At 40.2% G+C, this 17,669-nt stretch overlaps 2 protein-coding genes across 13 annotated transcripts; one reads left to right on the top strand and one right to left on the bottom strand.

Moving 5' to 3' along the window:
- Nucleotides 1-1,622: 1,622 nt before the first annotated feature.
- LOC148700538 (uncharacterized) lies at nucleotides 1,623-2,234 on the bottom strand. The gene has a single exon (XM_088708868.2). The coding sequence runs from the start codon at nucleotides 2,232-2,234 to the stop codon at nucleotides 1,623-1,625; it is 612 nt and encodes a 203-aa protein (XP_088564994.2).
- Nucleotides 2,235-5,485: 3,251 nt separating this feature from the next.
- Nucleotides 5,486-11,587, top strand: LOC103705025 (plant cysteine oxidase 2-like). Of its 12 annotated transcripts, none has more exons than XM_089926692.1 (6): nucleotides 5,491-5,743; nucleotides 5,849-6,156; nucleotides 8,025-8,143; nucleotides 8,256-8,415; nucleotides 8,617-8,838; nucleotides 11,296-11,587. In XM_089926692.1, the coding sequence occupies exons 2-6, from the start codon at nucleotides 5,943-5,945 to the stop codon at nucleotides 11,517-11,519; spliced, it is 939 nt and encodes a 312-aa protein (XP_089782818.1). In that variant the 5' UTR covers nucleotides 5,491-5,743; nucleotides 5,849-5,942; the 3' UTR covers nucleotides 11,520-11,587. The 12 variants fall into 12 exon arrangements, 10 of the variants coding, with proteins under 10 accessions (XP_026659870.4, XP_089782818.1, XP_026659864.4 ...); XM_088708027.2 differs by lacking the exon at nucleotides 11,296-11,587 and adding an exon at nucleotides 9,787-10,249 and having other exon boundaries at nucleotides 5,504-5,743; nucleotides 8,674-8,838; XR_016398085.1 differs by adding an exon at nucleotides 9,787-10,112 and having other exon boundaries at nucleotides 5,506-6,156; nucleotides 11,296-11,430.
- Nucleotides 11,588-17,669: the final 6,082 nt, after the last annotated feature.

Genomic DNA, 17,669 nt, shown 5'->3' with positions numbered 1-17,669 from the left:
TAGGAACTTTTTTTTTTTTTGCTTAAGACGGGTGTTTCATACAATACGTGTACGAATATACCTAATAAAGTCAAAATATAAAAGTTCATGGAGTGCCAATAGCAACTCCCCCTCTCCAGACCAAATGGTATACTTTGAGTGGTAGGCCGCGTAGGCAGCTACCCAGTCAGCCGCCCCATTGGCTTCTCTCAATACATGCTTTGCCTGGAAGGCCCCCCATCTCTCATCATCATCTCTATGTCTCGGATCAGGGGGCGGTCTGTGCCCTCACCCCTCGACTCCCTCTGAATCCATCCGATGACTGTGGCCGAGTCGCCCTCCAAGATGATCGAACGGGCCTGCAGCACCACCCGAACATGTCGAAGGCCCGTCCAGACTGCTTACAACTCTGCTCCTGGAACCGATGTGTCAAACAGCTGGCAGCCACCTGCCGCTACCACCCTGGAGTGCAGGTCCCGAATCACAAAACCAGCACCGCCCCGTATACCGCCATCCAGCACCGAGCCATCGAAGTTGACCTTGAAGAAGCTCGGGGGTGGGGGCTCCTAGGTGAAAAACACCATCTGGGAAGCTGCCGAAGCAGAGAGAGAACCCCAGGTGTCCCAAGCTAACAAAGGTCTATCTGAGGGGTGGGTGGGCCTGATCTCCGTGGCCTGTGCCTGAGCAAACTCCGCAACAAACCTCGGTGACACCCTATGCTCATCGAGTATACGAGCGTTCCTTGCCAGCTAGATCTGATATGCCGTGCAAGTTGCTCTAATAGCCTCCTGACAAGTCTGCGAACTGGCTAGCCACTGTCTCATCACCTGTAGAAACTGTGTCCTAGCACTCTAAGCCTCCTGCGGGATCCCTAACCACTGCCATGCCGACCTCGCCCATGTGCACTGGAAGAGCACATGGTCCACCGATTCCTCAGCTCCACATGTCTCACACTCTGCGGGGAGCCCAAAGCCACGCCTGCTCAGCACTGTTCTCGTCGGAAGGCAATCCCAAAACACCTTCCATAAGAATAGGGCTGCCCTCGGGTGAAGCCCGGACCTCCAGATCCATGTGCAATCCGGCCCCGGCTCATGCTCCTGCTGGATGACACGAGAGAGATCACCCAATCTAACACTGGCCCAACACGAGGTACCCCACACTCTGACATCTAGCCCCGCACAACCTGGTACCGGAATAGAATAGATCCTCTTTGCTAGGTGTGTCCCGAATAGCTGTCGAAGTCTGGCCCCGTCCCACTCTGCCCCTCCTGGTGTTAGGAGGTCGCACACCCGCAGCCCCTCCATTGCCTTTGTATCAACCATGGTCGGCCAACACCTCAAAGGAAGGGCGTCCACCCATGGATCACTGGTCACATCAACGCTCTACCCATCGCTGATCAGCCACCTGGTATTCGCCGACGCTGTCGGCAGGTACCTTCCGATCTCGCGCCACATGAAGGAGACTCAACAACTCTATGGCACCTCTGAACCCCCTCGACCGTATCTGGCTGCCATCATCTGACTCCAAAATTCGTGCGGCTCTAACATGAACCGAACTGCAAGCCGAGCAATAAACGCCTTATGCCTCTCCAAAAGGGACTGCACCCCTAGGCCGCCCTCGTTGGTGGGCAGACAGATCTGCTCCTAGGCCACCATATGCACCCCATGACCTCTACTGTGTGAGCCCCACAAGAAGCTCCGAAGAAGACGCTCAATCCTCAACAGAACCGTCTTTGGTACCACAGTATTGGCTATGCGATACACCGGCATGGACCCAAATACCGATCTGACCAGCGTCAATCTCCCCATCATGGATAGGGAGGATGCCCTCCATCCCTCCAACCTACTTTGGACTCGCTGTACCAGGCCCGAGCACTCTGCCACCCGGAGCCTCCGGCCAGTGATAGGGACTCCTAGGTAGGTCAGCGTCTCCTCCTGCTCCGGTATCTGCAATATCCCTCGGATCTCCTGTCCGACTTTGGTCTCCGTGCTGGGGCTGAAGGAGATTGCTGACTTCAAGAAGTTCACTCTCTCGCCGGACGCTGCGCAGTAGCCCGCCAACACCCTGCGAAGGACCCGTGCCTCAGTAGCCTGCGCCCTGGTCAGAAGAAGACAATCATCAGCAAAGAGTAAGTGAGAAATAGGCCCAGCCCCTGGTGCCGGAGCATAGGCCTCCAGCTCATGACTGGCGCACACTCTCTGCGAGGTACGAGACAAAGTGTCAGCACAAATAATAAATATGGGGATAATGGACATCCCTGACGCAAACCCATGGTGGACTCGAAGAAAAATGATGGAGAGCCATTGACTAAGATAGAAAATCTTGGCCCCCGGACACACCCCATAACCCATCCAATCCACTGCCTGTGGAAGCCATACGCCTCCAGTGCCCGCTGAAGAAAACTCCACCTGATCCTGTCATAAGCTCTCCCCATATCCAGCTTGACTGCCATCAAACTTTTCCGCTGCGATGCTCGCTGAAGATCCCACATCATCTCCTAGGCTAACATGACATTGTGGGAAATGTTCCTGCCGGCTATAAAAGCTCCCTGCTTACGGCTAATAATGCCAGGCAGTAGGGGCTTCATCCTGCCCATAATTATTTTTGCCATAACCTTGTATAAGGTTGTGCACAAACTAATGAGCCTGAAGTGACAAGGTTCAGCTGCATCCTGACGTTTCGGTATGAGCGTGATGAAGGTGGCCTAGAAACTTTTGCTCCAGGCTTTTTACATTGTTACGACAAGTTGATAGCCCGCAACACAAATATCAAGTGGGTCAACAGGAGGAAACCATCGAATGCCTATCCATGAAAGATTCACGAGAAGAATAAGACACTAGCTAGGAATCCTCATGCACACCCGCTGGGATAAGGAGGAGGTTGATATTATCTTGTCTTCTTTATCCCTTTCATCAAAGAATCCCATACGAAGTCCTTACCCCGCCGAAAGGTCGAAGACGTCCAATCAAACGTTGGATCCCCAGCAAGGCTCTTCTGCCAACTCTCAGTAATGGGGACCAAATGCACTCTAACTCGGAGAAGCTGACAGTAGCCGTATGGCCCGTATCAGATTGGAATCAGGATTATGAATTGATCTATCCACAAACGACATAAAACAAGTCAATGAGTCGAAGCCCCACCTCCACTTATACTAGAAAGGTCTTATATTGTAGACCTAATGGTGTCTTGGCTTGTCAGCTTCAATACCATATGCCTTATATGTTTTTTTCTAGACAATATCCAGCTTTTATGAACTCTGAGTTTTCATATAATATTTCTGGATTAACATGAGATGAACAATGAAAATGTACAGTAACAACTGTTGTTATTATATCATGATCATCATAATGGATAATGGGAAGACATCCGTTACTTAGAGTTATATTTTATATATATATATATGGGGTCATGGGATGTTTTTGAGACACAAAGCTCGTCAACTTAGCCGCGCCGCCAAGGCCCGCAGAGGTCTCGGTTAAAAACGTGAATGGTGGCAATTTTCAATTATATTTCTTCAAAAGTAACAATCGATAATAACGATTAGTAAGAAGGACGATGACGGCAGCTGCCGCAGCCTCAACGACAACGACAAGAACAATTTTTCTTTCTTGACTTGTGAGTCAACTAAGCTGGTATGTTTCGAGGTTTGGTGTTTTGTTTTCAGTTACCGTGACGATAAATACGCTTGTACTGCGTAATCCCATACTTCAATCTAGTCTATATATCTGTATGAATCAGAAAATAAAATACATAATTTTTTTTTTAAAAAAAAATCCGAGCAGCTCTAAAGATTGTTTCCATATGGTTAGTCGAATTTGCATATAGTCCGTCATCTTTTATCGTCGTTGTTTTCTACTTTTAGTGCCTTGTTGATGAAATGGACTAGTGGGACGGAGGACTTCTATCTTACAATTGCGTGAAAATGTCTCTCCCCGTTCGTCCAAATTTGAGTCGAAATTTATATTATTAATGCACTGGAGGTTTCTTCTGGCATCACACTGCATGAGTTCCACTTCGGAATCACCCATATATAGCCCAAATGGCAGACCAACGCACCGGAACTCGCCCTGATGCTTTCGATCAACCATTAAAGCTTACCATATGGGCGACTTTAAATATGCATAGAGAGTTTTTTTAAATTTCATTTTTTTTCAGATGGCCATTTGCGCATCTTATTTACTTGAGCATGAGTTGTTTAATCATATATTCATTAACCATTGTTGACGTGCCACAAGTTAAACCCATTTACGGGACTGCAAAATTTGTATAACAATTTTTTTTAGAAAAAATACTCAACATGTTTGTATTGATTGTAGGTCACTTTTTTGTATTTTATTTTGCAATTATAATATCATAAAACATGATATCAAAATTAATCAATGTTCCATGATGCTTGTGGCTATGTCTTATTACAATTATGATTTTAAAGAGTTCACTTAATGAATTTCACCTGTAACGGGGAGATATTTGAAATCAATCTCAACTCAAGCCTTCTCATACAATTTTTTCGAAATTTAGCTTCTCATTCTGACGGTCTACACCAGCTTCAATGACTTAGTGACAAACTTGATTGTCTGTTTGTAATGGACACCAAGGACAATCTTGGATTACCCACTCAATTTGCGTTACCCCCAGTATTGTATTGCAAGAGGCAGAGATAAGAAAAATATATAGTATAAATTGATAAATTAACTGAAATAATAGCAATAGATAGAATGGCATGGACATATAATGCTTGATTTTCAAAATAAAAAAAAAAAATATAACACTTGATTGGCCAATTTGTGGTGTCCAAATCATACAAAAATATAAATACTTTAATGAATATGGCTCCTTTATTCCTTGAAAAAAGTAAAAAAAAAAAGTTAAAAAAAGAGTATGATTTAGCATGTTATACGATTGATGCATGCATTAGCCTATAGCCTATAGGCTGCATCCATCAGTGTTCTTACGTGCCCTCGATTGATGCAGTGCACGAGCCCCATCACATACACCAATTATACGTTACCATGAATAAAAAGTTACATATTTTAGTTGTTTGGTATGCAGGGTTGGATCAAATACTAATCAGATCGGATACATAATTTATTAAAAATTTATCAACAAATCTAATTTATTAATTAAATGGATCAAAAATCAACTTTCAAACCTGCTCATTCCATTAAATAAATAGTCCAATCAATTTGCAATAAATTAAAACAAATTAAACAGCCCTAATTTTTGCCAGCAATACCCATGGATTTAGATGATCTAGTCCTAAATACGATTACCATGTCCTAGGTTGAGCATCCTCTCCAGCCAAACTCGCCTCCATCTTCAAATATCTTGAAATTGTTTAAGTTGTCCAAGTAGCTGTAGCAATTAAAAATGAGAAAACAAATGATACTTCTCATGGCTAGTATCTTTCCACAACATTGTGGATTAAATTAATTTTATGGAAATTAAGTATTAGTTTGGTATCTGCACTTGTATTGGTCCACATGTGCCCGAAAAAAAAAAAGTAAAAAAAAAGAAGAAAGAAAGAAAGAGGGGAAGTGGTGAAAGAAGGATCTTGGTAGCGAAGGCTGTTTTGCTGCAGCCCACAGGAAAGCGGAGACTCTCGGTCGCCATGGCCCGAGGTTTCTCGTCCCAAACTGATGGGATCAACGTAGCCACCAACCCCACCATTACTGGAGAAAGGCTTCGATTCATTATCATACATAAAAAGCTTCTGAAACCTAAACCATTTATATAAGAATGGTTTACATATACGTATCGACCTAAGGCAACTCGTCTCCTCCTTTCTTTCCCCCTCCCTCCCAGTAGAATAGACACCGGTCCCGTGCTCTGGTCTAAAAGTGCCATCTTTTTCCCCATTCTGAGGTTGCAGAAGCGGGGCGTTCTCTAGGGTTTCTAATTTCCTTCTCTGCTGCTGTGGTGGGCGCGGGTGATCGGTTCCTCGGCCTAGGGTTACTTCTTTCTTGATGAAAATTGAAAGCAGCCTGGCGTCGGGAAGAGAATTGGCGTCGGAGAGGGGCAGGCCGTCGACGAAGAAGAGCAGGAAGCGCCGGAGGAGGCCGGGCTCGATGCCGGGGCTGGTCCAGCGGCTGTTCGAGACCTGCAAGGAGGTGTTCGCCGATGGCCGGGCCGGTTTCCTGCCCTCCCCGGAGGACGTCGTTCGACTCCGGTCCATTCTAGGTATCTTGCTGCTCCCTCGTCGTTGGATGTGAAAGCTGTGACTTAGGGTTTCCAGGATTGGAGTAACAATATAGTTTTGTTTGTGTGTGTTATCTGATAAGATTTATATGAGTTTTTAGCCTATAAGAATATGATTAGAAGAACCATATTGCGTCAGGTTTTTTACATCCAATAAAAAAAAAATCATATTGCATCAATTGTACTGATTTAAATTTGGTAGATTGGATGAAAGTGTGTTGTTTACCACGTCTTTTTTTTTCTCTTCCTTCAATGCAAATCCTGTCTGTGGGCTCTCAATTGGACCTGAGCACTAAATTTGGACCGCTTTGTTGCTTAAAGAATCAATTGATGTCGAGCAAAAGATTTAAGGATCATTCATTGTTTAATATTGATTATATTTTATCCTTTTTTTTTGTTGGTTAGGAATAAAATTTTAAGGTTATTTAGCACCCTGCATCCATTTGAAATTTTATGGTGACCTCCCATTGCCTTTCACACAAAAAACAATACATTGTAGGACGTTATAACTTGGGGTGATTGCTTACGTTGCTTCCTTTCCGCTGTTTTTAAGCCTTTCCCATGCAATGCAAAATCTCATGAGTGCTTAAATCTTAATGGAAAGCATGCATTGAGAGAAAGCTTACCTGATTGATTTTTATATAGTGCTTTAGAGCTGCACCTTATTCTCAATGTATTCTTGTTGATTTCATTCTCCTTGTAACACTTGTACGATTTTGATTTCATGATCATGTGCAATGCTGTATTGACTACTCAATAAACAGGCTGCTTTGCAAGGAAACCTACAGATCAGTGTTCTTTTCCTTGTTCAATAGTACTTGTCGAAGCTTGAAGCTTGTTGGTTATGATAATTAGAAGTTGGCTTTGAACTTCCATACACAATAGAGGATACCAAATTGTGGTATGTCTTACGTTTTAAAACACTAGATGGGAGGCCCAGTAGTTACAGCTTATAAAGTTTGAGCTCTTGGGACGAAGTTCTGGCACCTGCGCCAATGACGGCAAGCGGGGATCCATAGGGCAGACATTTCAAAATCTGCCCCATCTAACATGTCTATGCTTTATATGGTTGTTACTTTTTAACACTTTACCTCCTTGTTTCATCCTTTGCCATTTTCAATTAGTATTTTGCAATTTTCCAAGCAAGGCTAGTTTAGTAATTTGCCTCTTAGGTTTCTCTTATTTCTTGCTTTTCACTTTCAGAATCGAGTCTATTGCCTGTTAAGCATGTAGATACACTTATTACTTATATTACATACACTTTCGAATCTGTACATGTGCATACTAAATGACCCTCTATCATACTTGAGATAAGTTAGTACATTATCTCTCATACTTATTACTTATATTACATACACTTTCAAATCTGTACATGTGCATACTAAATCTGTACATTATGCAAGCATGTGAAGGTGATGATCACATCGCGAAGCGTGTGCTCTATCATTGTGCATCATTCTTCTACATTTGGCCTTCCACTAAAACTGCTGCACAAGCACTTGATCCATTTTCAAATGCCGCCCCTGTGATGTCTTATTCTGGAAGGCCCGAAGCAACTCATCCTATATGTTTAGATAGGGACAACCACAGGATTAGGGGCAATATTTTTCGGTCTACTATATTTGCTTTAAATGATTATGAGTAGGTCTATTTTATTGGTCAAATCCAGAAGCATTTTCTTATCTTATTATTGTTGCTGGGTGTACAACTGCATGCAATGTGTGTATGTCATGTCTCTAATTTTCATTTACATATATAACATACTTGCATCTCTAGAAAAGGCTGCTGACTATATTAATATGTAGACTCTTCTTTAGTTGTTGATTGTAACTATGTTTGCTTTTATGCAGATAACATGAATGCATCAGATGTTGGTCTAAGTCAAAACATGCCATATTTTTGGAATGTGGAGCCCCAAGGAACACCTCCGATAACATACCTACACCTTTACGAGTGTGATAAGTTCTCGGTATCTCTCATACTTGAGAGAATATTGTTTTAATCATAGTGAAAACCCTCTACATATTTTTACTTTTTTTTTTGGGTGTTCAACTGCCTCACATTATGCTTGTTTCCTGCAGATTGGTATTTTCTGTTTGCCTCCGTCAGGTGTCATTCCACTTCATAATCACCCTGGTATGACTGTATTTAGCAAGCTTCTCTTTGGCTCCATGCACATCAAGTCGTATGACTGGGTTGATGTTCCTAAATACTCCAATGATGTCATCAACCCTGCACACTGTAAGCTCTGTTGATATCCTTTCTAATTATTACAAAAATAGGTTATTTCTGACTTCCATTTTATTTTATGATTAATCATTATGCTTGTCTTCTCACTATCTTTCGTGCTTTTTCCATATATCTAGTTGTAGTCTAATCCTCATAACTTTTCTTTTCCAACTAATTTTATGATAATCCACGTTCTTTTGGGGGGTGCTGTAGCAGTACAATCCCCAGGAGTGTGCTTGGCAAAAGTAAAGACCAATGCCATCTTTACAGCACCATGCGAGGCCTCCATACTTTATCCAGCGGATGGTGGCAACATGCACTGTTTTACTGCAAGGACATCTTGTGCGGTGCTGGATGTCCTAGGTCCTCCTTATTCCGACCCTGAAGGAAGGCATTGCACCTATTACAATAATTTTCCCTATGCAAGTTTTCCTGGTATGGTTTGTATCCTTTCACATGTTTAATTTATTCTAATGGTACGTTCATTTATGACCTGTTTGGAGTTTAGCAAGGGGCATACATGTTTGAATATAAACAAACAGTGTCAATAAGGGATTAATCTTTTTTTTTTACATCTCTGCTTCTTTTCTTCAGCATCACAATAAATATATTATAATTTTTCATGCCGTCGTCGTTGTTGTCGTACCTGTCATTATCTTAAGTAATTGCATTTGCATTTCCACCATCATACCTGTGATTCCTTGTCCCACAACTTTTTCCTGTTTGAATGTGTAGTTGGACTAACAGGTTAGGAATTGTGTCGATATTGTTTATCTATATCGAGCGAACTTAATAATCATGTTGGAGTACTTTGCATGGGAAGTCAGCATAGGTTCTTAATCAAAGTTGTTTAATCGAGGGGTGGGACCTGCACCATGGTGTTGGGTCCTATGGCCCCCAAGAAACCATTTCCCTAAAAGAAAGAAAAAAAAATCAAATCCTTTCGCACTTACGCATCCTTCCCCGACTCCATGTGATACTATTGATGTTCTGCATGCAGTTTTCTCACCTTTTTCAAACTTTTTTAGTAGACTGGTAAGTTTTTCTTGGTCAATTTGCCCTAGTGGGTACCACATGCCGTTGCCTAGATTTTTAGGCTATGGGAACTTCTTGTTTGCACACATTGATAGGTACATCCTTCAAGCTTTGAAAATTCTATTTCTCCTCTATCTTGAAGCATTGATGCTCGTCTCAAGAGGCTGCTAAAACACCATCTTCTTGCACATGAATTTAGTGTTTGATGACTTCTCTTCCCTGCTCAAGCAAAACAAAAGAAAAGATCCTCAGGCATTTTTTAGGAGTTTATTAAAACAATTTTGCATTACGTCGACATAACAAACAAACTAACTGGATGATAGGATGTTATTGGATTCTTTGTTTCAGAAACTGCGGTTCTGGTGCCTGGTGAGGGTGAGGGGTATGCTTGGCTGGAAGAGAGGGAGAAGCCAGATGACTTCGTCGTATTTGGGGCAAAATATAGCGGTCCAAGAATCATGGAGCGCTAATTTATATGATGATTTTGGCAGCTAAGAAAAACAAGGTTCTCTGCAGTTTGAGTGTATATACACAGACTTGAAAAGAAAGGGATGAAAGAATAAAATTCCCGGAGGGGTTGTGCACGCTCTTCGACAGATCCTTTGTTTCCAAGGTAGACCTTAGTGGAAGGATTGCTGTGGCACCGAAAAGCTTGTATCTTAAGTTTATCTCAGGTATCATCGCTTCATAGGGAAGAATTCAAGTTCTCGTCATCTTATTTTTGTCAAACGTGTTCTCTGTTTAGCAAAATCATGAAACATGTATTCCAGGCATTAATCATAATTTAATTCAAGGGTTTCTTTTTCTTTTATGTGGTGCTTTATTCTTGTTCTGAATTCTTATCCACCCACAGCAATATGGGGTCCATTAAGATGAGCCTGACATCCTAGGATTCTAGAGGATTTTATCATTTCAGCATCTACTTGCCTTTGTATGTATGTTCTGTAACTTTATGTCCTCTGAACTCCAAAGGCTTCTTCTCATCCATCGCGAGCTCACGTTTTAGACATCCAAAATTTTGGCATGGGTTGACGGAGAATAGCGTCCGTTGGATTTAGGGCGTGCACCGACCTTCTCGCAAGCCGATGCTTTGTAATAGTCTCTTGGTTGTTGTCGAAGGTCTTTCTTATCTGTTGCATCCTACAAGGAATAATGCCCTTGTTCCTGCTGAGCTCCTTGTACACTTACAAATAAGTGTACATCATTGGTTTATAAAATTGTGTGCGGAGATCAGAGCAAATGTGCAATGGCATGATGGCTCTCTACATCTTCTTCTCCACCCTCTACTACTTGAATACTCCGTATTGTCTATTGCTTCACCGTCGTTAACAACCTCGCCATCTAGTTTGCCGCTGCTGCTGCTGCCTTCCGCACCATTATCTCCTATGATGTTCGTCTTGCCTCCCACATACGAGGTCGAACTCTACATCAACCCTGTCCTCCACCAATATATATCTTTGTAGCCTTCCAAGATTGCATCTTTCCTCCCTAGATTCAAACATATAGCAGAATTGAGGTTGAATTTGCCAAACTGCAGGCTCCAATGATTCGACCATGCAGTGGGGAGCTAGGGCTTATGGCGTCATACATTGTTGTGTTTGCGTGTTCCATGAGTTTGCCAAGTTCATGGTGGAGGATACATGGATGGTGGTTCGCATCTATCTTTATCCGAAGTCATACGGTGATGCGTGCATACACTAGATCAATGTCATCATATGAGAAGAAAAAGAAAAAAAAAAAATCTAATCCTATCTTTTTGTGTAAAATCAATTATGAAGTTTTTTTTTCGCAAAATTCCATAATTCCAAATTAAAGATTCATGCGCTTAACTATAACCATGTATCTTTATTTTTCCAGGAACCAACCACACTTGGGCTACAAAGAAGACAGATTTAATACCACGACCACATGCGACAACTGCAAGAGAATTAAATTCTTCAATCGTAGTTTATAACCTGTATCATTTTGGAAGACTGGAGAGTGATCTTTCTAGTTTTCCCTGGACTCCCCCTGTGGACTCGGCTTGTTCTATTTGTCGCCCGTCAGGTGCCATTCCGGTGGGTGGCACTCGGTATGGCTGATTCGAATGGTTTTGCTACTTCCAACTGGACTCAATGGAACCCTTGTGCTCATTGCCCACAGTTTCTCACGTAGACTTGTTACTTCTCTTCTTTATTTGTCGTCTCGGTTGTTGTTTTGATCATTGCAGCCCAAGTAGACTGCTTGCTGATAATCGATTGCAAGTGGGGCAAAGCATGCATTGCAAATACTGTAGGTTTTAATACTGATGTTATTTCTGACGTGGTTAGGAATGACTAAAGTTTATCATGAATGACAAAGCCTTTTTTGAAAAATATTATCATCTTGCGGGAGATTTTGACAGTGCTAAGGTGGGTGTTATCTTTCGTTTATTTCCTGAGGTTGCTAAAGAGGATGCAGGAAAGGTTGAGCCATTTATTGTTTTTCAACTAGCTATTGGATAATTTGTAAGAGTTGTTTGCTTGTCAATTTATTGTTTTTCATTATCTCAACAATTAGCTTAGTCAGAGACTATCTCTTCTCCCTCTTTGGTTTTTCCAAAGAAAAACCAAAAAATATATAGAAAAAGAAAACATAGTCATCTTTCGAAAATTTCGAACCCTAGCTCGCCCTAATCGAAAGGCTAAAAACCGTGAGTTGTCGTCGTTAATTATGGTTTGTTCATGGAGTCTGGACTGTGTTTCTTTTCCCATGTTATACATGGCCATCTGGCACGCTCCAATATCCCCTCTAATAAGAGCTAACCCTGGAAGAATGTGATGTAATGGTTTTAACCTATCTTGCTTGCCGAGTTTCCATCCAACTTAATCCATTCAATAACCGTCCATCCCAAGCTCGATGAAGACATTTCCTTAATGTACAGCTTAAATTATAACATTGTGTATGCAGCTTAAGTCAGGGTAGAATATCCAACTGATAAGCTTGAAGAGAATGATGCACTAGTTCTTGTTTCCTTGGATGAACATAAATGGGCTCATGGGCTCAATATCATGTCTTTGGCCCAAAATGGCCTCCCGCAGTGTTCGGCAGCTATCAAATCGGCGCGGTTGTGGCCCATAGACGAACTTGGTCATAGTAAAATAGCCAGGTCTTGGCCCATGGCTCATCCAATGGGCTGTACTACTTAGGAGTTTGATATATTCTTTATGGAAGGCTCATGCTTGGGAAGATATACAAGTTTTTGGTAAATTTGTATTTTCTTCCAATAACTTTCTGAATATTCTTTTATTTTTTTTCAAATTCCAATAAAAGCTTGAGATCACTATGAATCAACTCAGGGGTCTCCAACTACGTCCTTTGGGAAAGGAGGACCATTTTCATTACCCACGAGGTGCTTTCCCATTTACGACGGTCGAAGGCAAGATTAATTAATTACTATCATAGTGTCCGAAACACCTGATTTATCGATCAAACGGTTCTGATTTAACATGCCTAAGCCCTGACCTGTAAGGCTTATGGTGTGTCATAAAACAGTAAAATTCATGCCCATGGCTTTCTAAGTTCTTCCAAATGTTTCGCATATGATTCCAAAAGAGAAGGACATAGATGACCTTTTAATACTTAATACTTTCCTAGCCATTTTTAAACATCATCTGAACTCAGAGAGTCGGTGTTCCAATCTCACTTCCACAATCTCTCCCCCCATTTAATAACACCAAAGTGAGAATTTTCTCTTCTTCCCGGTGTGAATTTGTTCATTGACATGTTCATAGCCTAATTTCCTGGCTCCTACAATGGAAGACGTAATCCTCCTTTGACGCTTGGATTGTTCTTGTTTTCAAGAAAGACACTTGGGTTATTCTTATTGCAGATAATTAGTCTGCTCAATAGTGTTGCGTCACAAGAAAAAAAAAAAAAGAGAAACCTGTTCAATAGTGAATATAGTAACCAATCTTCCAGGGAGATGGTTATATTTTAATTTGATCGGCCGAAGCCTAGATCTCTTAGGTCAACTTGTTCACCTAAGTTGGTGCAATAATTGGTTTCATCAAGTTCAAGTGATACACTTTGATTTGTTTCATCCCAATCTAATTTCATCATCTGGTTATGTATAAAAATTGATTTGGAAGAAAGGCAACCTGAGTTGAAAAGGTTCTATTTTTCACGTTTTTGTCACCACAAATAATAATCAATGCCAGCCAAAGGCTTGGATCTATAGGAAAATGGGACCTTAAAAGGACCTAAGAGTAATACTAGACCTTAGAGTAATACCATGTGAACTTAAAAATAAAGTGGTAGGCTTTATGCAATGTTCATTACTCATTGCTCATCTATTGGTGCAACAACTCTTTCGGGCATTTTTTTATCTTTCGCATGAAAAAAGGATTAACCTTCCTTTGTGTGAATCAACTGTTAGATCACACAATGAATGCTTAGAGATCCATACATGAAGATGAATTAGAAGGTTCGGAGTTCTTTGAGACCTACATATGATTAGATCCAATGGTCAACTATCTTGCGAGAAAGATGCAGCCCGAACCATTCATGAAGAAAGATAAAGCTATGTAGCTAAACAGATGAAGCACAAATGCATCCGGCCCGTGGAGTTCTTGACTTTAGTAGATCGTGGCATCATCCAAGTATGTCATTTTTTTGATAAAGAACTAATAATGGCAGTAGACTTTCTGAAAGTAGATTTAATAAACCCTTGTTTTCAAGTCATGTTGGTGATGGTTACAACAACAATCCAATCACTCCAGCAGTGGATGGATCGTGCCTATAGAAAACAAGTCAGGTCGCACTCACTATGTAGGGACCAGTCTTTGTTTAGGGCTATCTATTTTCTTCGCAACATTAGGAAGCAAATCTTAGTTGAAGTTGTGCATCAAGGTGCATAACACTAAAGAAAACAAGAGGTCCAACCTCAATTGATGTGCTCAATTCAATGCTTGATCAAAGCATATGACCTACTTCAATATGATAAAGGCAATTTGACGTGACCTATTTGTTTTATAACAAGAACTTCAAAGTTAAAAAGCTTCAACAAGCTGCAGAACACCCCTTATATATAATAATTGCCTGTGGGCCATTATACAATTGATTGGGCTCCTTGTACACATGAAAACTTTTAAATCAGTTTAATTTTTCTTTGATGGTTTGAAGTAATAGTCACTAACTTATATAGGAGTAAGCTTAACCTATCATAGAATATTGTTATGGACCCGATAATGCTTGGAGAAAGTAATAATGAGTTAGCATAAAGTGGAACCCATGAATCTTATTAGGTGATGCTTGCTTGCTTGCTTATTCATGTTAAAAAGTCTCAAACCTGCTGTCTAAACTGAAAACAACAATAGCGAATGGGCAGCTTCCAATGCACTCTGGACCTATCGCCGGAGAAATTATTAGGTCGATTAGGTCCACCATGGACGTAGGGCGAAATGAATCCACCTAATAATTTAATCCTGGGATGAAATGAATCCATCTAGGATGATTTCATCCTAGGTCTACAATCGATCTGGTCTATCTAATAATTCAAGCTCATTGCAGGATCCTACTTGAGTCCCAAAAACAAGAGCATGCAAAGCAGACAAGTTGCAGCTGCTTGACTTTGTACTAACATTAAACTTGTTGTAAGTTCCACACGAAAAAGGACACTACAATCATGAGGTGAACTTGGAGGTTTCTGCTCGAGTCCTGGCTTTTTAAGGAATGCTTAAATCCTGGTTCTCTCCCTTTCTTATAATGTTCAAAATGTTTAGTGCAATTTTTGAGAATGTAAAGATCAAAGGCATTGGGTTCTTTTTTCTCAAAAGAAAGAATAAAAAGAGGAAGAAAGAATGAAAGAACGCATTAGGTCACTAAAGAACCTAGCCTTCTTTTATTCAAATATTAAGTTAGATAACAAAACTTGAGTTACAATGATAAATGCATGACCTAAGTCATTTTATATCTCAGTAATCATTGACCACTTGTTGCATAAAAGAAGGCATTAGGATCCAAGGACTTTGTCAGGTTATTATTCTTACTAATTAGAATAATTAGAGCTGCTTGGCTGGGCCAAATCATATTGTCAACTAAATGACTTAATTAATTACATTGGACGAGTAATATTGGCCTCATGAAGAAGAGCAATGGTTGTCGACAACATCAATTGTTGCAGATGGTATTAATCCCACCAGGCCATTCATACACCACTAATCAATTTGACTGGAGTGACAGGTCATGGTATACCAAATCCAAATCCCAAGGTCAGTTTACATCGTTAAGCACACTTCTTCTTTGGGCTTTTCGCATATTGGACCCATATTTCTCAAAATTATTTATAACTTATGTTACCTTCTCAAGCTCCTGCAAAAAATATCTTAGGTCAAGTTTTCGATCAACAAATCGGGATCAAGACCTTATCTTAGATGTTACGGGTGTCATTTATATTTTATAATAAAAGTACCTTTCTTCTTTTTCTTCTTCTACTTCTTTCTTCTTTCCTCTCCAAGTTATTAGATCTCGAGGAGTGAAATCCCCTCCCCCTCCTTTTTTTTTTTTTTCTCCCCAAAAAATATTAAAATATTATTTAGATCGAACGAAGTCAAGGTATATAGTATAAGGAGAGGCCCATTGGAGATGGTCTTGGCAGCCATCCTTGCAGCTGAATTCAGTATCAATTAATATGGATTTAAAGTCGTGGACCCGGGTTGAGACCAATTTAGGGTAGTTACACCTCTGATTAACTTAACTAGGATTCTTTTTATATTAAATTTGGGGGATGGAATGCCAAAGGAAGGTGCTCCTTCCAATATATATGGTTGGAAATTGTCTGAGTTCATTTGTAAAAGATTGGATTCGATATGTGAGAAAAATTATTCATGTTTTGAGCTACTAATAAATAATAAAGGCAAATAGCTATCAATTAAGACCGACAACTACCCAACGCTGTTCGGAACAATCTTGCTGACTCTAATCTGTCCTAAAAAGTCTTCATAATACCATGGCTATCGTGAGAAGACCAACTCAGATCAAACATCCAATGGCCCACCTTAGGTGGGAAACCAATATCTCTCTGAAAACAATTTCAGCAGTTCCTGGGTTGTGGTACGTACATGAAAAACATTTGTAAAGAATAAATATATAATTTTTCTTACATAAATATCCTCCTACAAATTTAAATTTATATGAATAACATTTTACAATTTATATTTATTTCTATCATAAAATATTATTTTTGCGCAAATGCTCCTAATATAACTGTTTTCGAACACCGTTAATAAAAATCAAAATTTTATTTTAATTAAAATAAAATAAAATTTAAAAATTACTTTTTTGTCCTTCATCACGATTATCTTATAAATATTTTTTTTTTACACATCTATTCATTAAGAATAGTCTAGTCATTTTAATTTACAACCATTAATTTTTTAACGGCATTAGATAGTATGGATACATAAGCAAAAATAAGGATAAAAAAGGATAGAATAGCAAAACAAGTATTTTACAAAGGTATACATGCAACTATCGATTTGAAAGGATATGCATGCAAAATTTGATATTTAAGAAGGTATTTATATAAAAAAATCTATAAATATATAAATATATATATGACACTATGAAATTCTTGCGGTACAAACAAACATTTTATATGAAGTAACCTTTTTCATTAGAGAGAGAAAATTCTGACCTTAATATTATTTTATCATATGATATTTATTCACTCTGCTATATTTTTTTGTCTGGCTGGTAGCACTACAGAAACAGAGGGTTTTTCCAACTCTTTTCTACCGACGCTAGGTAAAAATATCGGTAATTTTGGCAAAGGCGCCAAATTTCTGTGCTATGGCATAGCACTTTCCAAGCCAAACCCGGTCAACGGAAGACCAGAAACAATTAAATAAAGACCAAACCCTTGATGAAATAATACCTTCCAAGCATCAAATACCTATGGAGTTTGATAAACTATTAATTATTGTCTTCACGTTTCTCCCTCTCGGGGCTGGTTTGACAAAGGCGTTGAAAGCTCGGCCTCGCACGGTCCGATAAGTTGAAGTAAGACGGTTCAGAAGGGAGGTCTCTTCAATCTCATTGACTCCTTCAGCTTGCTCCCCTTTCTCCCCTTCCTTTGATTCAATCTATTGACGAGCGATCCCCCTTAAATAATAGATACATTGACTAATTGTTTATCTTATTAAGCTGCGCCACTAAAGATTTTCCAAGTCCATCACTGCACGTATTAGCATGATGTCGCACGTACAGTATTT

The sequence above is a fragment of the Phoenix dactylifera genome, chromosome 12 (genome assembly GCF_051530095.1).
Source record: "Phoenix dactylifera cultivar Ajwa chromosome 12, Ajwa_hap1_PhDact_Kaust_v1.1, whole genome shotgun sequence".
Classification (NCBI taxonomy): Eukaryota; Viridiplantae; Streptophyta; class Magnoliopsida; order Arecales; family Arecaceae; genus Phoenix; species Phoenix dactylifera.
Note: the sequence above shows the minus strand (reverse complement) of the source record. Positions and strands in the feature narration are given on the sequence as shown.

What these genes read in the sequence shown, in the direction of transcription:
- LOC148700538 (XM_088708868.2), bottom strand. Translation starts at nt 2,234, where the DNA reads ATGTCCATTATCCCCATATTTATTATTTGTGCTGACACTTTGTCTCGT.
- LOC103705025 (XM_089926692.1), top strand. Translation starts at nt 5,943, where the DNA reads ATGAAAATTGAAAGCAGCCTGGCGTCGGGAAGAGAATTGGCGTCGGAG. An exon ending in TGTCATCAACCCTGCACACT is followed by an intron (nt 8,416 to 8,616) that starts GTAAGCTCTGTT and finishes GGGGTGCTGTAG; the next exon opens with CAGTACAATCCCCAGGAGTG. An exon ending in TCCCTATGCAAGTTTTCCTG is followed by an intron (nt 8,839 to 11,295) that starts GTATGGTTTGTA and finishes TTATTTTTCCAG; the next exon opens with GAACCAACCACACTTGGGCT.